The sequence below is a fragment of the Borostomias antarcticus genome, assembly GCF_949987555.1.
Source record: "Borostomias antarcticus genome assembly, chromosome: 15".
Lineage (NCBI taxonomy): Eukaryota > Metazoa > Chordata > Actinopteri > Stomiiformes > Stomiidae > Borostomias > Borostomias antarcticus.
Window position 1 is genome coordinate 25,582,923 of NC_140248.1, and position 27,172 is coordinate 25,610,094.

General features: G+C 48.0%; 1 protein-coding gene across 1 annotated transcript in view; it reads right to left on the bottom strand.

The window, feature by feature from the left end:
• Positions 1 to 9,767: 9,767 nt before the first annotated feature.
• LOC311318991 (von Willebrand factor A domain-containing protein 7-like) overlaps positions 9,768 to 27,172 on the bottom strand; it is a gene marked incomplete at both ends in the record, with an annotated part of 32,160 nt that continues 14,755 nt past the window's right edge. The window contains 10 exons of the mRNA XM_084450425.1: positions 9,768 to 9,785; positions 10,119 to 10,296; positions 14,838 to 15,124; positions 15,349 to 15,642; positions 16,526 to 16,809; positions 17,696 to 17,788; positions 21,043 to 21,189; positions 21,534 to 21,666; positions 24,741 to 24,950; positions 25,998 to 26,114. Coding sequence (XP_084306551.1) covers positions 9,768 to 9,785; positions 10,119 to 10,296; positions 14,838 to 15,124; positions 15,349 to 15,642; positions 16,526 to 16,809; positions 17,696 to 17,788; positions 21,043 to 21,189; positions 21,534 to 21,666; positions 24,741 to 24,950; positions 25,998 to 26,114 — 1,761 coding nt within the window. The remainder of the gene's footprint in view (positions 9,786 to 10,118; positions 10,297 to 14,837; positions 15,125 to 15,348; positions 15,643 to 16,525; positions 16,810 to 17,695; positions 17,789 to 21,042; positions 21,190 to 21,533; positions 21,667 to 24,740; positions 24,951 to 25,997; positions 26,115 to 27,172) is intronic.

Genomic DNA, 27,172 nt, shown 5'->3' on the forward strand with positions numbered 1-27,172 from the left:
TCTCTCTCTCCCTGCTTCTCTGGGATGTTTCCCTCGTCTCTCTCTCTCCCTGCTTCTCTGGGATGTTTCCCTAGTCTCTCTCTCTCCCTGCTTCTCTGGGATGTTTCCCTAGTCTCTCTCTCTCCCTGCTTCTCTGGGATGTTTCCCTGGTCTCTCTCTCTCCCTGCTTCTCTGCTGGCTGCGGCTGTGGTGTGAAGTCAAGGCCTTAGACTTCCCTCCCCGCATGGTGTTATCAGCGGCCTGCCTGCTGGGAGCAGCGAATCTGTGCGTCCGAGTTGCCTACCGTTTCCAAATCAAAGTCTCAAGGTTTGGTTGAGACGTTAAATAGTGCTCTCTCGGCCCACCCCCCACGCCTAAGCCTGCCCGTTTAGGTGAAGCTAGATTGGTGGAGGAGTGACCATACAGATGTGTCGCCTGTCACCCTAACCTGATATCTTAATCACCATTGGTTGTCAGTCTAGGTTGTGTCTGTTTATAGTGTCCCATAGAGATGTGTCATTAATACCCCAGAGGAGAGGCCCCCCCTGTGGCCTAAGTGTGACCTCTTGACACCCACTACTTTAAGACTCTGTGGACTTTGACCTATATTCTTCACTATCAGTCAAAAGGCCACTAAACATCACCCTATCTGGGAGCCAAGACACCCAAACACCACCCCATCTGTCAACACCAACCAAGACACATAAACACCACCCATCTGTCAACACCAACCAAGACACCCAAACACCACCCCATCTGTCAACACCAACCAAGACACAAACACCACCCCATCTGTCAACACCAACCAAGACACAAACACCACCCCATCTGTCAACACCAACCAAGACACCCAAACACCACCCCATCTGTCAACACCAACCAAGACACAAACACCACCCCATCTGTCAACACCAACCAAGACACATAAACACCACCCCATCTGTCAACACCAACCAAGACACCCAAACACCACCCCATCTGTCAACACCAACCAAGACACAAACACCACCCCATCTGTCAACACCAACCAAGACACATAAACACCACCCCATCTGTCAACACCAACCAAGACACCCAAACACCACCCCATCTGTCAACACCAACCAAGACACAAACACCACCCCATCTGTCAACACCAACCAAGACACATAAACACCACCCCATCTGTCAACACCAACCAAGACACCCAAACACCACCCCATCTGTCAACACCAACCAAGACACAAACACCACCCCATCTGTCAACACCAACCAAGACACATAAACACCACCCCATCTGTCAACACCAACCAAGACACTCAAACACCACCCCATCTGTCAACACCAACCAAGACACAAACACCACCCCATCTGTCAACACCAACCAAGACACCCAAACACCACCCCATCTGTCAACACCAACCAAGACACCCAAACACCACCCCATCTGTCAACACCAACCAAGACACATAAACACCACCCCATCTGTCAACACCAACCAAGACACCCAAACACCACCCCATCTGTCAACACCAACCAAGACACAAACACCACATTATCTGTCAACACCAACCAAGACACAAACACCACATTATCTGTCAACACCAACCAAGACACAAACACCACCTTATCTGTCAACACCAACCAAGACACCCAAACACCACCCCATCTGTCAACACCAACCAAGACACAAACACCACCTTATCTGTCAACACCAACCAAGACACATAAACACCACCCCATCTGTCAACACCAACCAAGACACATAAACACCACCCCATCTGTCAACACCAACCAAGACACATAAACACCACCCCATCTGTCAGCCAAGCCCAAGCCTTTCCTTCCCTGTCATCAACCCTGCGCTCCTCTGCTTCCATGCAGGGATGTATTAGGCTGGTTGAGTTTCTAGCTGTAGCCTAGCCTAGCTGTAGCCTAGCCTAGCTGTAGCCTAGCCTAGCTGTAGCCACATCCTCCACTGTGACACTATGATCACTTCCACAGATGCCTGTAGAAAAACAACACTGGAGAAGCACTGAACAGACGAGGTCAAGCTGTCTACAGTTCTTAGAGAGACTAGGCCAAGCTGTTTACAGTTCTCATTCTGAAGAGAGTAGGTCAAGCTGTGGACAATTGTCAACTTATACTGAAAGATTAGGTTAAGCTGTGTAATATTCTTATATTGAACAGACAGGGCAAACTGTGTAGAGTTCTTGTACAGAAGGTCAAGCTACAGTATATACAGTCCTACTACTATGACCCCATTACGGTAGGGCTGCTCGATTACGGCAAAAATCATAATCACGATTATTTTGATTGATATTGAGATCACGATTATTTAACACGATTATTCATTGAATTCTTTTTTTTAATCAAAAGTTTTAACATTTTCTTAACAAATTTTCTTAACAAATCAAAGTATTGACTTTGATAAAAAAATAATTTATTAAATGTTGACAGTGGCTTTTCTTTTTAACAATGTTCTTTGGATTAGATACATTTCTCCCATGGGAGACAAATAGTGAACCTTGACCTTGATAAATAAATTAATAAAAGTGCCAAAACTGATAAATAAAGAAGCTTCAAAGCACCGGCACCACCACAGAAGAAGACTACCTCGGAAAAATAATTTCACTATGACAGAACCCGTCTAAATAAGTTATTTAATGGTCGCGCCGAGGCTTCAAAACCCAGCATTGGTTAAAATAGACCCTTTTGCTTGGGAAAGTGAAGTTTCATGTTTATCTGACACTTGTAAATATGAGCTTCTCTCCTAAATAGGCCGACACCGATTTATTTAGACGGCAAAGTGAATGGAGCAGCAAAGGACTGCTGTCTGGCATGATGAGCGGAATGGGACAGCGGGACTGAGAAGGGCTGCTTTGAGGGGCGGCTACGACTGCGTAGCACATTTAACACACCGTGTCAACTTGGTCCAAATCTGTCTCCGCGAACCCATAGTGTTTCCAGACCACTGACGTGGTTTTAGCTCTCTTGTCCACCTCTCGTTCTGCTGCCATAATCTTCTTCTTGTCGTGTTTCGTTCGGGAGGAGCATGCGTGCGCCTCACAACTCGTCTCGCTTTGAGGTGTTTGTTTTGGGGCTTTGGGGGGGGCGGGGAGGGGTCAAGCACAGTAATAGCTCTGCAGTGTAGGGTGCACTTGATTTGTGCAAAATCGTTTTATGGCGATTATTTAGTTTTAATGATCGTTGACAGCCCAAATCGTAATCTAAATTAAAATCCGATTAATCGAGCAGCCCTACATTACGGTATATCACAGGGCCTCAGGTGGGTGGAAAACATGAGCTGCATCACCACGGAGACACCCTCCACCATCCTCCCCTCATCCATTACCGTCTGGTTTGGTGCCTCTGCTGCCCTGGACTAGGGCAATCTGCAGCACAGCATGCGGTCAGCAGGGTGGGTCATCGGCCACAGCCTGTCCTCTGTCCAGGACCTGTACGACTCTAGGACCTGTACGACTCTAGGACCTGTAGGACTAGGATCTGTAGAACTCTAGGACCTGTAGGACTCTAGGACCTGTAGGACCTGTAGAACTCTAGGACCTGTACAACTCTAGGACCTGTAGGACTCTAGGACCTGTACAACTCTAGGACCTGTACAACTCTAGGACCTGTAGGACTCTAGGACCTGTACAACTCTAGGACCTGTACAACTCTAGGACCTGTAGGACTAGGACCTGTAGGACTCTAGGACCTGTAGGACTCTAGGACCTGTACAACTCTAGGACCTGTAGGACTCTAGGACCTGTACAACTCTAGGACCTGTACGACTCTAGGACCTGTACAACTCTAGGACCTGTAGGACTAGGACCTGTAGGACTCTAGGACCTGTAAGACTCTAGGACCTGTACAACTCTAGGACCTGTAGGACTAGGACCTGTAGGACTCTAGGACCTGTAAGACTCTAGGACCTGTAGGACTAGGATCTGTAGAACGCTAGGACCTGTAGGACTCTAGGACCTGTAGGACTGTAGGACTCTAGGACCTGTAGGACTCTAGGACCTGTAGGACTGTAGGACTCTAGGACCTGTAGGACTCTAGGACCTGTAGGACTAGGATCTGTAGAACTCTAGGACCTGTAGGACTCTAGGGCCTGTAGGACTCTAGGACCTGTAGGACTCTAGGACCTGTAGGACTGTAGGACTCTAGGACCTGTAGGACTCTAGGACCTGTACGACTCTAGGACCTGTACGACTCTAGGACCTGTAGGACTGTAGGACTCTAGGACCTGTAGGACTCTAGGGCCTGTAGGACTCTAGGGCCTGTACTAGGACTCTAGGGCCTGTAGGACTCTAGGACCTGTACGACTCTAGGACCTGTAGGACTCTAGGACCTGTAGGACTCTAGGACCTGTAGGACTGTAGAACTCTAGGACCTGGAAGCGACCTGGGTAGATCAAGATCCCTCTCACCCTGGTCACCACATCTTCCAAAAACTCCCTCTGGCTGTTAATATTGGTCTAAAAGGCCACATTCACCACCTGAACAGTTTTTACCCCGAGGCAGTGGAGTTCAAACGTAAACTTTTGGGCGCATGCTAATGCTGCCTGCACTAAATGTTCACTTTACTCCGGGTGCAATAGTGGACCACAGATATCTGTACATGTTCTGTTTTTAGTTATAACACATTAGCCTTTTAATATAGCCTGTCTTACTGTCTATAATTTATGAATAACCATGCACAGCACAGCCAAACTACTTCACTTCTATTGTGTATGTATTTTTAGGCTTACATTTCTTGTTTACATTCTTGTTTTTTGTGCTTCTTTTTTATGTCTCTGTGCATCATCCATGGAGTTAATGCTTATGTGAAAATGTAACTGGCAAATAAACCAGATTCTGACTCTAACAGACACTAACTGTATCGGACACTGTAGAACCCACTGTAACTGTAACAGACACACATGCACAAGCACACATACACACAGACATCACACTCACATAGCCTGAGCTACACATGCCTGCGGACATGAAACCACAACAAACCACCAGCCTCGCCCTCCCTCCCTGTACCAACCAGCCTCGCCCTCCCTCCCTGTACCAACCAGCCTCGCCCTCCCTCCCTGTACCAACCAGCCTCGCCCTCCCTCCCTGTACCAACCAGCCTCGCCCTCCCTCCCTGTACCAACCAGCCTCGCCCTCCCTCCCTGTACCAACCAGCCTCGCCCTCCCTCCCTGTACCAACCGACACACACAAGTAATGAAAGATGACCGTGCAGGACTTTTAAATGATCTTGGTGATTTCTAACCATGGTATGGTTCAGCCCACTCCTGAAATGACTGAAAATAGTATTTTAAGTGGAACCAGATTTCTGTGTTAGACTTCCAGAGTGCATGTTTCCTGGCCTGTCAGCCAACGCCCCGAGCTCCTCGAGGCTGGAGATATTGTACATTCAGACTTATGAACCAGAATCTTCACCAGTTCCCAGTATACTGTAGGGTTAGGGTTAGTTACTGTTACTGTTACTGTAGGGCCGACTGCCACTCTCACAGGTACTTTTGCCTGTAGAATGCACACGTATCATGGAAGGGACAAGGCTCACAGTAGGCTTATAAAAACATTAGACAAGAAATCGGGTCGTGACTTGTATGTAGTCTAAAAAGTGTGTACGACTGCCACAAATGTAAAAAAAAAAAAAAAGAAGAAAAAAACATAGCAGCCAGCCGGTTCACTTGTGTGTGTCTGTGACGCTGTGGTGCATCGGGACTGAGGACCCCGTCTGTCTGTTAGGCTGCTCTCTACAGACAGGGTGCTGGTTTAGTTACATGTATGATAGATTAACTACACATTACAGGAGTAGTCTAGACAATGGGGCATCGCATGGAATAGCTGAGGACGCCGTCTGTTAGGCTACTAGACACAGGGTGCTTTGGGGAAATACTTTTAAGAATAGATTAACTACAAATCACTTCGTCTAGACGTCGCGTAAACGCATTCAAAGTGTCCCCGCTATAAACCGCCATTATCAGCTGTCCAAATCCGCTTCAACTTAATACACTTGATAACTTACCAAGTTGAGAGAAGTCCTGTGCGCGTTGCGTCCGTGTGTTACAGATACAGCGAGGCTCTGCTCACATTCAGCACTGAGGCTAGCCTCACCCTGCAGCCCCGCCTACTGAGGCTAGCCTCACCCTGCAGCCCCGCCTACTGAGGCTAGCCTCACCCTGCAGCCCCTCCTACTGAGGCTAGCCTCACCCTGCAGCCCCGCCTACTGAGGCTAGCCTCACCCTGCAGCCCCTCCTACTGAGGCTAGCCTCACCCTGCAGCCCCTCCTACTGAGGCTAGCCTCACCCTGCAGCCCCGCCTACTGACCAACACCCTGCAGCCCCTCCTACTGAGGCTAGCCTCACCCTGCAGCCCCGCCTACTGAGGCTAGCCTCACCCTGCAGCCCCGCCTACTGAGGCTAGCCTCACCCTGCAGCCCCGCCTACTGAGGCTAGCCTCACCCTGCAGCCCCTCCTACTGAGGCTAGCCTCACCCTGCAGCCCCTCCTACTGAGGCTAGCCTCACCCTGCAGCCCCGCCTACTGAGGCTAGCCTCACCCTGCAGCACCTCCTACTGAGGCTAGCCTCACCCTGCAGCACCTCCTACTGAGGCTAGCCTCACCCTGCAGCCCCGCCTACTGAGGCTAGCCTCACCCTGCAGCACCTCCTACTGAGGCTAGCCTCACCCTGCAGCACCTCCTACTGAGGCCAGCCTCACCCTGCAGCCCCGCCTACTGAGGCTAGCCTCACCCTGCAGCCCCGCCTACTGAGGCCAGCCTCACCCTGCAGCCCCGCCTACTGAGGCTAGCCTCACCCTGCAGCCCCGCCTACTGAGGCTAGCCTCACCCTGCAGCCCCTCCTACTGGGGCTAGCCTCACCCTGCAGCCCCGCCTACTGAGGCTAGCCTCACCCTGCAGCCCCGCCTACTGAGGCTAGCCTGACCAACAGCACCTCCTACTGAGGCTAGCCTCACCCTGCAGCCCCTCCTACTGAGGCTAGCCTCACCCTGCAGCACCTCCTACTGAGGCTAGCCTCACCCTGCAGCCCCTCCTACTGAGGCTAGCCTCACCCTGCAGCCCCTCCTACTGAGGCTAGCCTGACCACCACCCTGCAGCACCTCCTACTGAGGCTAGCCTCACCCTGCAGCCCCGCCTACTGAGGCTAGCCTCACCCTGCAGCCCCGCCTACTGAGGCTAGCCTCACCCTGCAGCCCCGCCTACTGAGGCTTGCCTCACCCTGCAGCCCCGCCTACTGAGGCTAGCCTCACCCTGCAGCCCCGCCTACTGAGGCTAGCCTCACCCTGCAGCCCCGCCTACTGGGGCTAGCCTCACCCTGCAGCCCCGCCTACTGAGGCTAGCCTGACCAACAGCACCTCCTACTGAGGCTAGCCTCACCCTGCAGCCCCTCCTACTGGGGCTAGCCTCACCCTGCAGCCCCGCCTACTGAGGCTAGCCTGACCACCACCCTGCAGCCCCTCCTACTGAGGCTAGCCTCACCCTGCAGCACCTCCTACTGAGGCTAGCCTCACCCTGCAGCACCTCCTACTGAGGCTAGCCTCACCCTGCAGCCCCTCCTACTGAGGCTAGCCTGACCACCACCCTGCAGCACCTCCTACTGAGGCTAGCCTCACCCTGCAGCCCCGCCTACTGAGGCTAGCCTGACCAACAGCATGTGTAACAGAGTTGTTATTGATAATTGAAGTTCGCCAAAATTATGTTTTATTTTATCTTCACCTTGAGTGAATTGTTGAATTGTTCTGGTTGTCCATACAGGCATAGCATACATGTGACCATGTATTGGAGCGCCCCCGTGTGGTTTGGAGTGGGTGGTTGCTAGGTATATCTGCTGTTAAGCTGCCTGCTCGTCCCTTTTAACTGTGACAACGGACGAGTGTGGTGAGGTGAGATCGTGCTCTGCCGTTTTGTAGATATCATCGAATAAGATCCTATTGAGAGGATCTAAGATTGTATGATTTATCAGATGTTTGTTTTCTATTTGTTTTCTGACGGTTAATGTATTTTACTATTTTAGCGAGTGAGCTAACGTGTCTGTCTTGGAGCCGTTAGAGCTACAGTAGGCTGGCTACTGCCCGGCGCGTGGCTGCTGTTTTGGGCGGGATCTTTTGGGCGGGATCTTTTGGGCGGGATCTTTTCCCCCTTTCTTTCCTTCATTTTGTTCTTAGTATGTAAAGGGCAGCACATCTGAGTGACAGCAACCATCCCATCTGTGTTAAAAACAGGTATGTTTGTGTGGAGAAATGTATGTGTATGAAGTTTGATATTGTTGAGTGCATAGATACATTTAGATAAATTAGGAAAGTTAGGAAACTATACGATCACTTTGCATCTGTTCAAATGAGTTAAATCAGTAGTAAACTGACCCTTTTGACTGTGACAACGGACGAGTGTGTATGTAAAGGGCAGCACATCTGAGCGACAGCAACCATCCCATCTGTGTTAAAAACAGACAGTGTGCAATAAAAGCTGGATGAGCGATGAACCTGGCGTCCTGACTGGTGTGTGAGGCAGAGAGAAAAGAGAAGGGTTACACATGCAGCACCGCCTACTGAGGCTAGCCTGACCACCACCCTGCAGCCCCGCCTACTGAGGCTAGCCTCACCCTGCAGCACCTCCTACTGAGGCTAGCCTCACCCTGCAGCACCGCCTACTGAGGCTAGCCTCACCCTGCAGCCCCGCCTACTGAGGCTAGCCTCACCCTGCAGCACCTCCTACTGAGGCTAGCCTCACCCTGCAGCACCGCCTACTGAGGCTAGCCTCACCCTGCAGCCCCGCCTACTAAGGCTAGCCTCACCCTGCAGCACCGCCTACTGAGGCTAGCCTCACCCTGCAGCACCTCCTACTGAGGCTAGCCTCACCCTGCAGCACCTCCTACTGAGGCTAGCCTGACCACCACCCTGCAGCACCGCCTACTGAGGCTAGCCTCACCCTGCAGCACCTCCTACTGAGGCTAGCCTCACCCTGCAGCACCTCCTACTGAGGCTAGCCTGACCACCACCCTGCAGCCCCGCCTACTGAGGCTAGCCTCACCCTGCAGCACCTCCTACTGAGGCTAGCCTCACCCTGCAGCACCGCCTACTGAGGCTAGCCTCACCCTGCAGCCCCGCCTACTGAGGCTAGCCTCACCCTGCAGCACCTCCTACTGAGGCTAGCCTCACCCTGCAGCACCGCCTACTGAGGCTAGCCTCACCCTGCAGCCCCGCCTACTGAGGCTAGCCTCACCCTGCAGCACCGCCTACTGAGGCTAGCCTCACCCTGCAGCACCTCCTACTGAGGCTAGCCTCACCCTGCAGCACCTCCTACTGAGGCTAGCCTGACCACCACCCTGCAGCACCGCCTACTGAGGCTAGCCTCACCCTGCAGCACCTCCTACTGAGGCTAGCCTCACCCTGCAGCACCTCCTACTGAGGCTAGCCTCACCCTGCAGCACCTCCTACTGAGGCTAGCCTGACCCTGCAGAGATTGGCGCTCATTGGCATCGATTATATCAAATAATGTAGGCTAGTTTTTGGAGGGAGGATCCCAAATGTCACTGATTGAAAACAATTTTGGACGTTAGGCCTCCATCAAGCACAACTATTCCTGGATAGCGTATGATGGGCTCGTGAGGCTCGTCCCATAAGCACAGCTGCAGTTGCAGAACGTTAGTCAATAGTGATCAGGTTGACTGATTTGTCAGTTATGTGTCATGATTAGTTTAATTTTGCTTCAGGATCACAGCACAAGAGGAAGGCTTCCCACAATGTTCACATTCATTCCTAGCGCAATCTCAAGAGGCCCCTGTCTAGATGCCGAACGAAGACTGACATTGACACCGAGCACTGTTAGCCAGAGAGAGAGGAGGATGAGCCAGACAAGGCGGCGGAGGAGGAGGAGGAGGTGGAGGAGGAGGAGGAAATAAAAAAAAATCAAATTTGACTTGTGTGTGTAGTGTGAGTTTGTCACTGCTCTGCACCTTTCATGCACTCTTAAGGAATTTGATGTATGCAGCATCTGGATGAGTCAGATAACAGCATTATAGTGTCTCTGTTTCTAAGTTATCTCACCCAAAATTTCTATCGGTGTCCCTGCAACAACAAATGCAAAGGGCCCCTTGAGGTCTTGCGCCCCTGGGCCCGGTAGGCCCGGTCGGTACCATGTCCAGGGCCGTGTGGCCATCTGGAGGTTCTGGAGAATCACAGAACGGCTGCCGGCGATAACGGCCGTCGGCCGCCAGGTGGCGCTCAGCACCCCGTCTATAGTGAAGCGGCCGGCTCAGACTAGGGCCGTGTCTTCGTCCCAGCACGTCCCTGAATATGTCTTTGACAGTAGGCCTGCCATGATATAACATGTTGATGATATGTTTGAAAGTGTTTTACTATATAGGTAGCTTGGCCAATGAGATTGAGGTCCCCAGGTTTTGTTGTGAGGAGATGCTCTTTGTTCGGCTGAGTTAGCTGTTCTGGATTCAGTATTTGAGCTGTAATGTGTCTGTGTGCCACTAGGGGGCGTCTGGAGACTTGGGTTCTGCTTGTTTCTTCCACCTCTCAACCATCTGAGTCTCCTTCAGATGCACTGGTTCGTTTTCTGTCCATTGGTCCAAGTCAGAAGAACACCTGCTGCTTTCTAGCCAGCTGCAACGTCTTGGCTACAGTTCAGACACCCATAAAAAACCAGAATTGCATCTTGACCGGGCTGTATCCTACATAACAGCCATTGTTGAGGCTGATTGATTCGGCTGTGGAGTCAATAGAGGTACAATGTGAGGAGAAACGGTCTCACCAGTAACGCTGTGACAGGGTTGTTTTGAGGAGGGGGAGTCGTGTGCTTGACTTCCCCAGAGCAACCAGCGAGGTTTACAGAGAGAGCTCGTAAGTGTTTGAACAGCCTGTCCGCTGGGGTAGTTTGTGGTGTATTAGTGGGTCTGCTGGGGTAGTTAGTGGTGTATTAGTGGGGTAGTTTGTGGTGTATTAGTGGGGTAGTTTGTGGTGTATTAGTGGGGTAGTCTGTGGTGTGTTAGTGGGGTAGTTTGTGGTGTATTAGTGGGGTAGTTAGTGGTGTATTAGTGGGGTAGTTTGTGGTGTATTAGTGGGGTAGTTAGTGGTGTATTAGTGGGGTAGTTTGTGGTGTATTAGTGGGGTAGTTTGTGGTGTATTAGTGGGGTAGTTAGTGGTGTATTAGTGGGGTAGTTTGTGGTGTATTAGTGGGGTAGTTAGTGGTGTATTAGTGGGGTAGTTTGTGGTGTATTAGTGGGGTAGTTAGTGGTGTATTAGTGGGGTAGTTAGTGGTGTATTAGTGGGGTAGTTAGTGGTGTATTAGTGGGGTAGTTTGTGGTGTATTAGTGGGGTAGTTAGTGGTGTATTAGTGGGGTAGTTTGTGGTGTATTAGTGGGGTAGTTAGTGGTGTATTAGTGGGGTAGTTAGTGGTGTATTAGTGGGGTAGTTAGTGGTGTATTAGTGGGGTAGTTAGTGGTGTATTAGTGGGGTAGTTAGTGGTGTATTAGTGGGGTAGTTAGTGGTGTATTAGTGGGGTAGTTAGTGGTGTATTAGTGGGGTAGTTTGTGGTGTATTAGTGGGGTAGTTAGTGGTGTATTAGTGGGGTAGTTTGTGGTGTATTAGTGGGGTAGTTAGTGGTGTATTAGTGGGGTAGTTTGTGGTGTATTAGTGGGGTAGTTTGTGGTGTATTAGTGGGGTAGTTAGTGGTGTATTAGTGGGGTAGTTTGTGGTGTATTAGTGGGGTAGTTTGTGGTGTATTAGTGGGGTAGTTAGTGGTGTATTAGTGGGGTAGTTAGTGGTGTATTAGTGGGGTAGTTAGTGGTGTATTAGTGGGGTAGTTAGTGGTGTATTAGTGGGGTAGTTTGTGGTGTATTAGTGGGGTAGTTAGTGGTGTATTAGTGGGGTAGTTTGTGGTGTATTAGTGGGGTAGTTAGTGGTGTATTAGTGGGGTAGTTTGTGGTGTATTAGTGGGGTAGTTAGTGGTGTATTAGTGGGGTAGTTAGTGGTGTATTAGTGGGGTAGTTAGTGGTGTATTAGTGGGGTAGTTTGTGGTGTATTAGTGGGGTAGTTAGTGGTGTATTAGTGGGGTAGTTTGTGGTGTATTAGTGGGGTAGTTTGTGGTGTATTAGTGGGGTAGTTAGTGGTGTATTAGTGGGGTAGTTTGTGGTGTATTAGTGGGGTAGTTTGTGGTGTATTAGTGGGGTAGTTAGTGGTGTATTAGTGGGGTAGTTAGTGGTGTATTAGTGGGGTAGTTAGTGGTGTATTAGTGGGGTAGTTAGTGGTGTATTAGTGGGGTAGTTTGTGGTGTATTAGTGGGGTAGTTAGTGGTGTATTAGTGGGGTAGTTAGTGGTGTATTAGTGGGGTAGTTAGTGGTGTATTAGTGGGGTAGTTTGTGGTGTATTAGTGGGGTAGTTAGTGGTGTATTAGTGGGGTAGTTTGTGGTGTATTAGTGGGGTAGTTAGTGGTGTATTAGTGGGGTAGTTAGTGGTGTATTAGTGGGGTAGTTAGTGGTGTATTAGTGGGGTAGTTTGTGGTGTATTAGTGGGGTAGTTTGTGGTGTATTAGTCGGTCCACATGTGGGAACAGCGACTCCTCTCAGATCAGCCCAGCCTGACGGCGCTACTTAGTAACTCTCCTATCATCCTGCCCAGCTGAGTACGCAAAGCCCCCCCCCCCCCCACACACACACAATAAATAACACACACACTTTTTTTTTTCCTGTCCACATGTAGAAGTGTCCTTGGGCAAGACACTGAACCCCAAATTACTTCCAATGAGCAGGCTAGTGCCTTGTGGCAGCTTGCCGCCATTGTGAATTTGCGTGTGAATGGATAAATGAGAGGCCATTGCAAAGCACTTTTGGATAAAAGCGTTATAAGTGCAATCCATTTACCATTTACGATCCATTATATTGTATTTGTATTGTACTCTAGCCTAGTCGGGGGCAGGCCTACTGTTCACACTCAGGCTAGGCCTGTCTCTTACCTGCACACTGTATGTTGGTCAGTTATTTACAATTTAATGTCATGCTTTGTGTCGCCCTATAGGCCTAGGCTAATAGGTCACAAGAATTATGAAAATAGTTTTGATTTTCAACATGATGAGACCGATACAGATTTAACCTCAGGGGACAGCAGCTCCCAGTTTAGGCCTATGAAGCCTAGTACTAGGCATACAGTATGTGGAAGAAATTAATAATCCAATTTTGAGATTAAATTACATTACAGTCATTTAGCTGACCCTTTTTATCCAAAGTGACTTACAATAATTGCTTTTAACGTAGGAAAAGCCAATGTACTACTACTTACCAGAGCTCACAAATGCATCTCCTTTCTAAAACAAGTGAATAAGAGCATAATCTAGTGCTGAAGACAAAGTGCAAGAATAGCAAACTAAAAATACAATAAGTGCTTAGGAGGGAGGATTGTTGTAGTACTTCTTGAAGAGATGAGTTTTGAGCCTGCGGTGAAAAATGGGCAGCGACTCTGCTGTCCTGACGTCAGTGGGCAGGTCATTCCACCACTGCGGTGCCAGGACAGAGAAGAGCCGTGACCGTGGGGTCAGGACAGAGAAGAGCCCTGACCGTGGGGTCAGGACAGAGAAGAGCCGTGACTGTGGGGCCAGGACAGAGAAGAGCCGTGACCGTGGGGCCAGGACAGAGAAGAGCCGTGACCGTGGGGTCAGGACAGAGAAGAGCCCTGACCGTGGGGTCAGGACAGAGAAGAGCCCTGACCGTGGGGTCAGGACAGAGAAGAGCCCTGACCGTGGGGTCAGGACAGAGAAGAGCCGTGACCGTGGGGTCAGGACAGAGAAGAGCCGTGGGGTCAGGACAGAGAAGAGCCGTGACCGTGGGGCCAGGACAGAGAAGAGCCGTGACCGTGGGGTCAGGACAGAGAAGAGCCGTGACCGTGGGGTCAGGACAGAGAAGAGCCGTGACCGTGGGGTCAGGACAGAGAAGAGCCGTGACCGTGGGGCCAGGACAGAGAAGAGCCCTGACCGTGTCGATCGACCGCAGGAGCCTCGGAGTGACGGGGCAACCAGTCGCCCTGAGGTAGCAGAGCGTAGCGGTCGGGAGGGGGTATAAGGTTTGACCATGGCCTGGAGGTAGGAGGGAGCTGTTCCTTTCATTGCCCTGTAGGCTAGTGCCAGAGTTTTAAACGGGATGTGAGCCGCTACAGGAAGCCGGTGGATGAACACGTTGAGCAGCAGCTTGTTTTTTTTTTGTTTGTTTTTTTTACAAATCTTTTTATTGCAAACAAGTCATACTCCAGTCAACAACAAGAAGTAAGAACAGTAATAATAAATACAAACAATACAGGTGCATACCAGTTAGAACATGAAGACAAATGGGGAATAAAGATAATGATAAAAAAAGGAGTGCATCATTGAAAAGACCTCATTGAAAATAAAATAAAATAAATGTTATGCTCCATATACACTTCAAGGTCCGTAGAGAGTCCTTGTTTAGTTTTTTTTTTTTTTTTTTTAACTTTTTAACCCCCCCACCCCCCACCCAGCTTGATCATTGAAGAAATTAATCCAACTGTCCTTAATAATCAATAATGAGAACTTGTGCAGACCATCAGTATTTCTGATGTATGTATTCTACATGCATGGAGAGAGAAAGAGTGGGTTACAGTGATAGCAAGAAATGAAACACCCCAGTTAATCAAACAGATAAGACAATCACGCCTGCTACCAGCCTAGCAGGAGCATAACAACCCCCCCCACAGTGAGACAGAGAGGGGTAGGTGTTGTGTTGGTCACAGGCACAGAGCTGGTGACAGAGGTCACATTGGTGACACTGGCGTCATCGGTAACAGTGGTTACATCAGTAAAAGGTGTCTGGATGGTGGTATCAATCTTTGGCCTGACAGACCTGGAACAGGTGCCCACGTTGCCCGCGCCGTCCACCGCCACCAGCTCTACATCTGGAAAACAGCAGGAGGCGCTGTAGGCTACCTGGGCCATGTTCTCACCCCCCATGCCCACCACTGTGCTGGTGACCAGGGTGCCATTGCCCCGGCGCACGGTGATGTGTTCGACGCCTGTCCCGTTGCCATCAGTGAGGTTGGCAGAGAGCTTCCACTTGGACAGGCTGCAGTCTGAGGAGCAGTTGTCTGTCACACTGATGACCTGGAACACTGGAGGAGTCACGTCTTCCACCTAGGAGAGCAGTATGAAGAGGAGAGGAGGAGAGCAAGAGAACGAAGAGTGGGAGGAGGAGGTTGAAACATGGGTCCTATCATTTACAGTCCTCTAAAAACCAGTATCCAACGTTTGAATAGGGCTAATGAGAGCACCAGAACAACACTCACGCTTTAGTGAGACAATATACAGAATGTTCACTTTGGTAGCTTTTTACACTTTGTGTATCTCAGGCCTGTTACCTTAGCGACAATGAAGAGGCGCAGGACGGCATAGTTGGTGTCTGCGGCCTCCGGGGACGCTGCCTCAATGGTCAGTGTGACATCACTGCCTGAGGGTGTGTCTATGGGCGCGGTGAGGTTGACCATCCCGATGGCGCTCCCCCCAGTCTCCAACACCAGGCTGTCTGGAGAGGAGGACTTGAACCCACGGTCATTAGTGGCTCGGATGGTGAAGGTTCCCCCTGTCCCATTGGTTGAGACGGTGAATGGGACTGAGAAGGGTGTTCCTGGTTCCAGGATGCTGTCTGACCTGGCCTGGGGGAGAGGGGAACACAGAACCTCGTCCTTACTGTGGACTTACCATCTCTCAAGATAGAACAAATCCTGTTCTTTTGTATGAAGTCAGATGATACTGTTACCCCTGGGATATCTGACTTCTCTGACATACTGAGAGATCACCTGACACTGAGATCACCTGATACTGAGATCACCTGATACTGAGATCACCTGATACTGAGAGATCACCTGATACTGAGATCACCTGACACTGAGATCACCTGATACTGAGATCACCTGATACTGAGAGATCACCTGACACTGAGAGATCACCTGATACTGAGATCACCTGATACTGAGATCACCTGATACTGAGATCACCTGATACTGAGAGATCACCTGATACTGAGATCACCTGATACTGAGAGATCACCTGACACTGAGATCACCTGATACTGAGATCACCTGACACTGAGAGATCACCTGATCCTGAGAGATCACCTGATACTGAGATCACCTGACACTGAGAGATCACCTGATCCTGAGATCACCTGATACTGAGAGATCACCTGATACTGAGAGATCACCTGATACTGAGATCACCTGATACTGAGATCACCTGATACTGAGATCACCTGATCCTGAGAGATCACCTGACACTGAGAGATCACCTGATACTGAGAGATCACCTGATACTGAGATCACCTGATCCTGAGATCACCTGATACTGAGATCACCTGATACTGAGAGATCACCTGATCCTGAGATCACCTGACACTGAGAGATCACCTGATACTGAGATCACCTGATCCTGAGATCACCTGATACTGAGATCACCTGATACTGAGAGATCACCTGATACTGAGAGATCACCTGATCCAGTTGGGCCCAGCGTCTGAGTAGCTGTGACCAGGAGACTCACCGTCACCGTGACCGTGGACGCCCTGAGATGTATGGAGGACTGTCTCTGGAAGCTATTTGGTGAAGCTCTGCTGATGCGCTTGCGGTTGCTGTCGGCCACTCCTCTCAGGCGCACCATGAACTCGCCCTCCGGGATCCTGTCCATCGTCACCATGAAGTCTCCGCCCCCCAGCGACTCCACGGTGCCATGGACCTTCCTCGCCCCTGAGGCCTCTACCAGCGCCACCTCCATCACACTCACAGAGTCACTGCCCGTCACGCAGACCACCAGGGTCCCGTTCTTCCCTGGGAGGAGACAGGAGAGGATGTTAGAGCTGGGAGGGTTATGCTAACCCTAACCCTAACCCTAACCCTGGGAGGAGACAGGAGAGGATGTTAGGGGTGGGAGGGTTATGCTAACCCTAACCCTAACCCTAACCCTAACCCTGGGAGGAGACAGGAGAGGATGTTCAGAGCTGGGAGGGTTATGCTAACCCTAACCCTAACCCTAACCCTAACCCTGGGAGGGGAGCCGCCTGTCTGTCAGAAGCACCACGTTACCCAGGTCCTTCTGTAACCTGGTGATGGGGAGCTATATTTCCCCAATCAGGGATTTCAAGACAGAGTTGGTCATCTGTGTTACCGCATTCTGGGGTCTTACAGTATTTGATTTTTCTAAACAGTTGTTCATCTAACTTTTGTTTATTGTTGCCATTCATTCATTCACTTGTACCATTCCCTACACCCTTACAGCAAAAGCCCCAGTCTTCTGTCACAAGCCTTGCCATGGGTACTGTGAGCAACGGCTAGTCTGCCGGTCTGAGAGTACGAGCAGGGGAGTGAGGGGAGAGAAGGTCATTCATATAAGATGGTGCAAGAGGCCACCCAATGATTTAAAAACAAAGTCTTCAAATACATTCTGAACACCACGGGTAACCAAAGCAATGAGCCGAGGGGGATAGGGGAAATGTGGTAATAGCGAATTGTGCATTATGCTAAGCTAAGATAAGCAGCTGTCTGTGAGGGCTGGCATAACTCACAATGCAAACTGTCGGAATATGTTTGATATTACAAATGAATGTAGTACTGAATGTAGTATTCCGGGCACTGCAGCAATGCACTGAATTGCAAATAGATTGAACAATAGAGGTGCAATTGAATGGAAAGTGTGATTAGGATACTCCTCTCTCACCTGCTTTGGGACGGGTCTCTAAAACACCAAATACCCCATGAGGTCCTGGAGACACCTCCACAAAGTCAAACAGGAAGTCAATTTCACTCTGACCTGGGAGTAGAAAGTTACAAAATATACCAGTCAACAATAGACCAGTGCCCAGTCCCAATGTCCACCCTTATGGACTCACAGACTTTGAGGCCCGTTCCCGCTAAGTGCGTGAGGGCTTAGGGCTGTCCCATTGTCAAATTATCAAGAGCACAAGGGCTCTCTGGCAGACCTTTTAAGCAATTAATGTCCCCTTACCGTAAGTCCACACTTTTGCAGACTTTGCCTAATGCCAGTGGAAATTATGTCACATGTGCCGGAGGCGTTTTGATGAATCCCAGCTGTGGACGAATGTTGCTTCATGAACAGCGACGGATGTGGTCAAATTTCAAGGCGCAATGTTATGACATGGTAATACAGGGCTGTACATTAACTTTTTTAGCACATAGCACTGGTGCTACAGGGGCTGATAGTTCTGTAGCACAGAGCCAGAAAGTTGTAGCACAGGTATAAAATGTTCATTATCACCTCTACTGAACACAAGTTATGCAGTTAATCACTTAAAAACACCTGGAAAGGGATGTTACTGTACGTATACAATATGAAATAATAACAAATGTTTTCAGACAAGCATCTTTAGGTTTTCCCGGCTTTGGATTTTGCAGTGTCTTCATGATTTGAAGGTTATCTTTTTCATTAATAATTTCAACATCTTTTTCCTTTGCTCGTTTGTTTGGGTTTTTCACTATGATCTGAACAAGGAACCAGTGTTCCTCTTGGTGTGGTGGTGCCAAGCTGAAGACAGCCAAAATAAGGAGGATTTCTATACCAAAGCGGGGGTTTGGGCATCCTCCCCCAAAAATGATTCAGAGACCTAGTTTCCTGTATTCTGGTGACTTTTAAAGAATGAAAATAACAAAACCATGAGACATATATAATTGAAAAGTATACTGAAACAGCATGTTTAGCCTACATGAAATATGCTTTCTTTAATTTTGAGTTATGGGGTGAGAATAATAGAATGTTTTATTTAAAAATAAAAATAATTATGTTTGATGCCCATTGATGCTTAACTGCATACTCATTCCTTCTAAATCATCACTCTTTCTAATCTCTCATCCTGCCCTGTCCCCTTCCTTCTCCTCTCTCTTCTCCTGCTCTCCTCTCAACAACCTCTATCCTCTCCTCTCTCACCTGTCCCCTTCCTTCTCCTCTCTCTTCTCCTGCTCTCCTCTCAACAACCTCTATCCTCTCCTCTCTCACCTGTCCCCTTCCTTCTCCTCTCTCTTCTCCTGCTCTCCTCTCAACAACCTCTATCCTCTCCTCTCTCACTGTCCCCTTCCTTCTCCTCTCTCTTCTCCTGCTCTCCTCTCAACAACCTCTATCCTCTCCTCTCTCACCTGTCCCCTTCCTTCTCCTCTCTCTTCTCCTGCTCTCCTCTCAACAACCTCTATCCTCTCCTCTCTCACCTGTCCCCTTCCTTCTCCTCTCTCTTCTCCTGCTCTCCTCTCAACAACCTCTATCCTCTCCTCAACTCTGTGCTGGTCCTGTCTTCTACCACAACCACTGCCTTTTTTACATAGCTTACATAAATAATAGGATAGATTAGGTTACGCTTAACTGATATTTTGTTGCATTTGCTGTTGCTTGGACTGGCACTTTTAGGTGGCTGGAGGAACATTAACGCAAGCTAACGTCGTTAAACTTTTGGTTCAGCCAGCCAAAAAGACAGTCGCTCATTCAGTCAGTCTGGGCAGCGCCTCTGATTCGCATGTTGTAGGTACTCGCCGTGTGGTGTGGGCCGTCTCATTGACAAATGATGCTTGCTGACTGACAGACAGCAGCGCGTACGGTACGTAGATGGAGGCTCCGCTTCAGCTCAAACATAGGCTAGGCTACTGGTAGACCTGGTCCAGGGCCATATCCTACGTATAACGCCCTGTTACTCTCAATCTCAATCCCCATGTCGGGGATGATGCATTACATCTTAAATGGTGTTGAGAGACTTTATTAAGAGAGACTTTAAGATGTAATGCATCATCCCCGACATGGGCGGCAGCAGTGAGTAGGCTAAACAAAGCGGAGAGCGCCGATTCGCCGGTAGAAGAAGACAGTCGATGCGCTGTGGATATAAAACATTTAAGTGTACAAATTTGCCCTTTATTTGAAAGGTGGGGGACTACAAACTGTAGCGGTTTAGAAGAAAAGGCTTTCATCTTTCCAACGATGTGTTTACTTTGGGGAGTAACGAAACGGTTTTGTCTGTAGACTCGGACGAGCGGGCCGATGAAGCGCTTTCATAGGCAAATTGCATTGAGAGTAACAGGGCGTTATACGTAGGATATCGCCCTGGACCAGGTCTAGGCTACTGGGTGCATGTGTAGCTCCATGTCGTGGTGTTTCTACACTGTATTTTTTAGATAACGTTACATATTTATCACACTTCAACTATAGTTTTTTTTTTTACTTGTCCGATCAGACAACTGCATGAGGCACTTGCCCGAACAGAGATCTGGTCTGGGGGAAACAGGCTAGCCTACCTGACTGCTCTCACTGCTTTTCACCCCACTCGTCCTCCCGGCTTCAACACTGAAAAAAAACGCTAACGTTAAGCGACTCGCTGTCTGTTGCACGCGTGCTACAGGGCAAATAAATTATTCGCACAGACTTTTTTTTTCATAGCACGTGCGAGATATATGTCGCAATGTACAGCCCTGTAATATGTCCCAATTGGATGCATACTGCGTGCAAAGGACGAACTTTCTAGGGGAGGCTGTAGTACATACTGGTAGTAAAAAGTAGAAGTATGCCATTTGGATCTCAGCCCAGGGCTTGAGGGTTTAGGGGGGACATTGGGCCCAGAGCAATCATCCTCGATCTGTCATGCCATGGGTCTGGTTACTGACCTGGTCCCAACTCATTTTCACCCTAAAAGGGGGGTGTCCTATTAACTACAATTTGATATCTCAGTGCTCTGGTCTATGTCACTGACCTGGAAGTAGAAAGTTACATGATAAACAGTCAACTGTCACTCTGACCTGGGAGTAGATAGTCACAAGATGAACCAGTCAACTATGTCACAAGATGAACCAGTCAACTAAGTCACAAGATGAACCAGTCAACTATGTCACAAGATGAACCAGTCAACTATGTCACAAGATGAACCAGTCAACTTTGTCACCTGGAAACAGGATATTGTCCAGTATGTGCATGTTTTGAGTTGACATAGAGGACATGTGAAAGTGAACTCGCTCTTCATTTAGAATACTAACTGTATTGTAACTGTTATCTAAATGTTATAACAAAGGCTTTCTCACCTATGACCTTCAGGGTACAGGGCAGATCAGAGTTCAAGATGATCTCCCATAACCCCACTTCACTGTTCAGCCTCACCGTGTAGAAGTTGCCCACAGTCTGGATTGACCCCAGTAAAGAGTCGACTTCTAGGCTGTTCTGTGACACGCCTGTGGATGGACCAACAGCCATAAGCATGACATTAGTATGTTGGTCCCAAAAGACAAGGCAGACTCTGGTTACATACAATACACAGTATCATTACCATTATCAGCTGAATGGTTGTTTGGAATAATACTTGTGTGATTAGAGGCCCTGCTTGCCTGAAATCCCCAAATATCACCCCTGGATCTTGAGGAACTCTTATTTGGTCTAGTTGTACATTTGGGTTCCCATGCAGGTCAGCGGTTCCCATCTCCACCCTCCCATTACACATGGTTTTGTGTTCTATTAAAACACTGCAGAGGAGCACTTCATTGTAAAGTAAATCAAATTGCTTCCAAACTAACTTCACCTGAGGGACTGGTGAGCGTGAAGGAGAGGGAACGCCCTATGATGTACACAGTCAGGTTCCTCACAGACTCATCCACTGCAAAGAAGAACCTATCTACCTTTCCAGGGCTACTGACAGCATGCAAAATAGTCACCTGAGAGACGGAGAGAGAAATGGTATGGATGCTACTACTGCATTAGAGGAACATAGCACACCCAACATGGTGTCCCTCAGCAATGATGTATCATAGTGATACATTCAGTGGAAGCAGGGTTAACATTTAGGAGTTATTTGCAGGTTTATTCTAATAGAACATTACATTGATGTAGCCTATAATGGGGGAAATAAGTATTGAACACATCAACATTTTTCCCAATAAATGTATTTCCAATGAGGCCATTGAAGTGAAATTTGAACCAGACTTTGGTATTAAGTCAAGAAATCCAGACAAAAAATCTAAACTTTAAAGTCCATATGTAAATAAAGTTATGTACAGTATGTGTAATAAAGTTGAATGACATAGGAAACAATTATTGAACACATTAACTGAAATTAATTCAATACTTAGTGGAGAAGCCTTTGTTTGTAATGACAGCTTCAAGGCGCTTTCTGTATGAAGTAACTAACCGCCCGCAGTATTCAGGTGTGATTTTGGCCCATTCCTCTACACAGATCGTCTTGAAGACTGCGGGGGGCCCTCTTGTGAATCTGGATCTTCAGATGCTTCCACAAATGTTCAATTGGGTTTAAGTCAGGTGATTGACTGGGCCATTCCAACAAGTTGATTTTCTTTCTCTGAAACCAATTGCGAGTTTCCTTTGCTGTGTGCTTTGGATCGAAGTCCTGCTGGAAGGTCCACCCACGTCTCATCCTCATCATCCTGGGGGATGACAGCAGGTCCACCCACGTCTCATCCTCATCACCCTGGGGGATGACAGCAGGTCCACCCACGTCTCATCCTCATCACCCTGGGGGATGACAGCAGGTTCACCCATGTCTCATCCTCATCACCCTGGTGGATGACAGCAGGTTCACCCACGTCTCATCCTCATCACCCTGGTGGATGACAGCAGGTTCACCCACGTCTCATCCTCATCATCCTGGGGGATGACAGCAGGTTCACCCACGTCTCATCCTCATCACCCTGGGGGATGACAGCAGGTTCACCCACGTCTCATCCTCATCACCCTGGGGGATGACAGCAGGTTCACCCACGTCTCATCCTCATCATCCTGGGGGATGACAGCAGGTTCACCCACGTCTCATCCTCATCACCCTGGGGGATGACAGCAGGTTCACCCACGTCTCATCCTCATCACCCTGGGGGATGACAGCAGGTCCACCCATGTCTCATCCTCATCATCCTGGGGGATGACAGCAGGTTCATCTCAAGAATCTCTCTGTGCATGGCTCCATTCATTGTTCTTTCAATGATATGAAGTCTGCCAGTACCACGAGAGGAGAAACAGCCCCACACCATGATACTTCCACCTCCAAACTTCACTGTTGGTATAGTGTTATTCGGGTGATGTGCAGTGCCATTTCTCCTCCAAACATGGTGCGTTGTGCAACAGCCAAAAAGTTCAATTTTGGTCTCATCTGACCATCTATGAGAGTACATGCTCCCAGTAGTTCACTGGCTTGTCCAAATGTTGTTTGGCAAACTTTAAACGAGCTTCAACATGTTTTTTTTTCAGTAGTGGAGTCTTGCGGGCTGAGTGTGCAGAGGCCATGGCGGTGGAGTGCATTGCCTACTGTCCTTTCTGTCACAGTTGTACCTGCTGCCCCCAAGTCTTTCTGGAGCTCTTTCCTAGTGGTCCTTGGCTCTTTGGCTACTCTTCTAAGTATCATTCTGACTCCCTGATGAGAAATCTTGCGAGGAGCTCCTGTGCATGGCCGGTTGATGGTGGAGTGATGTTGCTTCCACTTACGGATAATGCCCTCAATGGTGCTTACTGGAAGATTCAGAAGTTTTGAAATATGTCTGTAGCCAATTCCATTTTCATGTTTTGCAACAATCTGATTGTGAAGGTCTTGAGAGAGCTCTTTGCTTTTACCCATCATTAGATGTTTCTTGGGTGGCATCTTGGTAACAATTTTTTTTTTTTTATAGCCCATCAATATATTCCAACCCAGCTGACATTAATTAGCACAGATTGGAGGTAGAGTTGCCTCCTAATTAGTTTGCAGCTGGTTCCTTTCCTTTCCTTGCTGTGGTGTACTGCTTTTTCTTAGTGTGTTCAATACCTTTTTCCTGTTTCTTTCCACTTTATTACACATAACTTTATTTACATATGGACTTTAATGTTTAGATTTTTTATCTGGATTTCTTGACTTAATACCAAAGTCTGGTGCAAATTTCACTTGAATGGCCTCATTAGAAATACATTTACTGCGAAAAATGTTGATGTGTTAAGTACTTATTTCCCCCATGTATACTTCAACAGGATCCTGTGAACGTGACACAGTGACGCTCAAACCAATGCCAGCACTAACAATTCATGAAAACAATGGCAGAAAAATATTCTGATGAGAGAGAAAACAAGTTACAGTACAAGACCACCACTATATCGTTGACATTTGTGCGTGACAGTCTCCCATTCACATCCCTTAACAGCCAAGCACAACTGCATACAGTAAATAAATTAATATAGCTTGCTTCTCCAGTTAGCTAGCAAGACATAGTAACTACCCAACCAATAACCAGGTCGCCTCCAGGAACTAAAGATATGTGTCCACCTAATGCAAAGCAAAATGGTCGAGCAACACAAATGAAAAGTCAATGGCAAGAGGTGAATGGGCAGTTAATTGGTGAGTAACGCAAAATGGGTAAATCACCCAAGAATAGCGTGTTTGCATGTGTTAAAAAAAAATCAACTCAAGCTAACATTTCGCCTGGCGAAAGCCAATCACCTTCAAGTGTGGCTAGATGTGCTACCACATTCTGGGAAATTATTTTAAAGGAACACCAGCACCAAAGCTGACAGAGCCGTGTTAATTAACTATCAGAGTTGGTGTAATCAAACATGTCTGCTGTGATATGGCATGACATTTTCTTGTTCATTTTTAATTTCATTTAATTAACCTTAAATTAACCAGGTTTAGACCCATTTTCAATGGTGACCTGGCCAAGAATGGCAGCAGTACAAACAGTTTCATACACACTCACATTAAATACAATTAGGAGGAATGTCAAGTCATATATATTTCTAGCGGTGGTCATATTACCAGGGAAGAGCTGGAGGAGTCTATGATGATGCTGGTTGCCAGGGGCAGCTGTGTCTTTGTGACTTGGATGGCCTGTCCCCCTGAGGCATGGGACAGGTCCCTGTAGAGCTGGGCGTCCAACCTTGTCATCCGACCGGTCTGTTCGTCCCATTCACAACCACACCTCCTCCTGCGAACGCTCCCAAGGACACCAGTCATCAGGCAGTTCACCTGCACTCAGTCAGAGGGAGAGAAAGAGTACAATAATGATGAGAGCCTGTGAGCGGCTAAAGATTCCCCAGGCAGAGCTGGTTGATGATGCTAGGGAAAGCAGACCTGCCAACATGTACGCATTTTGCATAGCGGGCACGCATTTTGACCGTATGGTACGCTGGTACGATTTATAACTGTAAAGTAAACAAAAAGCGGCTTCTCAAATCTATGCCAAAAAGCATTTAGCCTCATTTGAGTCGTTTAAGTTTGTCCAATCATAGCATCGGGTGATATTTGCAAGATGGAATGTCATTTCAACAGTCAGTCAGCAGTTGCCCGGCTCGCAACCGCAAATCGTTCCTAGATCGTTCCCCCTCATCACTGTGTCTGGCTGAGGATGGCTCTTGGAACTCTGCTTGGCAAAGGTAACGTTAAACGGACTGGGGGAATGTGTAGCCTACAATTCACGTTGAGGTAGCTATACGTTACCAGTGTTTCCCAGTAAGTTAATGTCGGCAGCACAGTTTAGCTATGTGTCTACGGCCACAGTTTAATCAAATATGGAAAGTACAATCTCGACACCGCTAGCTAACGTTATATGCTTTGCATCAGTGCGCCCTGTTATTTCAAGCTGCTATCATACATTATTACCTCTGCCCCAGCGACAGCGCAGGCCATTCACCTCCATTCATTTTTGGACAAGGATTACACAAAAACGACCAGACCACTTTTCATGAAACTCGGTGGAGGGGTGCAGCATGGGCCAATTTAGAACTTATTCAATGTTGGTATGCACAGAGCCACGAAATACATTCAGGGGTGGAGGTCTGTGCTCTCTGAGCACCATTTCTAGTTACTAGTGCAATTTCCCCTGGGTCAAACCACAGATTGACTAGACTTGAGATGGACAGGATTGATTCTTATTTGAATACTATTAATTTTAAGTAATACTAATTGTATTGAATGTAAAATTGTATGCAAATGCAATGTATATTCCAAGAAATACAATTTACTAAACATGCGGCTGCAGATTAAACAGGCCCCCAGATAGGGGCAGCTACTCACCACAGACTTTGTACGCTCTATCAATGCGATGACTGTGCTTTTCAGGACACTGTCTTTGGCAGCAGCATCAGTGAAGAGGAAGATCTCAGAGTAGGGAGGAGCACCTGTTAAAGCCAACTGGAAAAGACATCAGGGAATTACCACAGAGGATGAAACCTGGTCTACAATCATCTTAAGCCATATTAATCACTTTTCGTTCTGATATGATTGTTACCTCCACCCCAGTGACAGTGCAGGATGAGAGGTAATGTTTTTAGTGAGGTGTGTTTTGTTTGTTTGTCTGTTAGCAGGATTACGCAAAAGCTACTGGACTGATTTTCACGAAACTCAGTGGAAGGGTTTAGCATGGGTCAACAAATAACCCATTAAATTCTGGAGCAGATCCAAAACACGGGGTGGGTCCACAAGCCGTCCAACATGACCGGGCCAGCCATTCTGAATTTCAGGAGAAAATGGAATCCAGTACACGAAAAGGCAAGCTATATGCCGAATTAGTTGAGGAGATGGTCAAGAATGGATTCACAAAATCAGATAATAAACAAACTAAAGAGATTGAAGATTAAAGATTATAGAGACGAAAAGAAAGACCTAGGAAAAAGTGGAGCAGGACGAAGTAATATTACACAATTTTATGATTTCCTCGATGGCGTGATGGGTCCAAGTCCAGCCAACCACACCAGTGGTGCGCTTAATTCGGCCACAGCGGCATCGTCTACCATCGTTGACTCCATGGAACCATCCACGCCTGAATCTGACGGTAGGTTGACTGCATTCATATTATAATTTAGGTAGTTAACAGTTTGTTTTGTTGCATTGGTCAAATTCGGCGATGTGCTTTGCTTCATAATAAGGGTGGTAATCGACCACTTCGGCCATGTGTAAATGCGCGCTGGGAAGGCTCCCAAGTATGAATGATCTCATTCTCTATCTCTTCTATATGCTAACTATCTAAATCGCCAGCCATCGAACTAGTTTTATATAAATTATAATTGACATTCCCTAAAATGAATAGTGTGGTGACGACCCACATTAATTATGATGAAGTAGACTACGCAAGGCGCTTTGGTGATGCACCACCTTAATAACTTTACGCATGCCTATATCTCCAAGCTGACATTCGCCTCGTGTGATGTGCAAGTAAACTTAATGTGATTCTTTTATTTTTTTAGAATTTA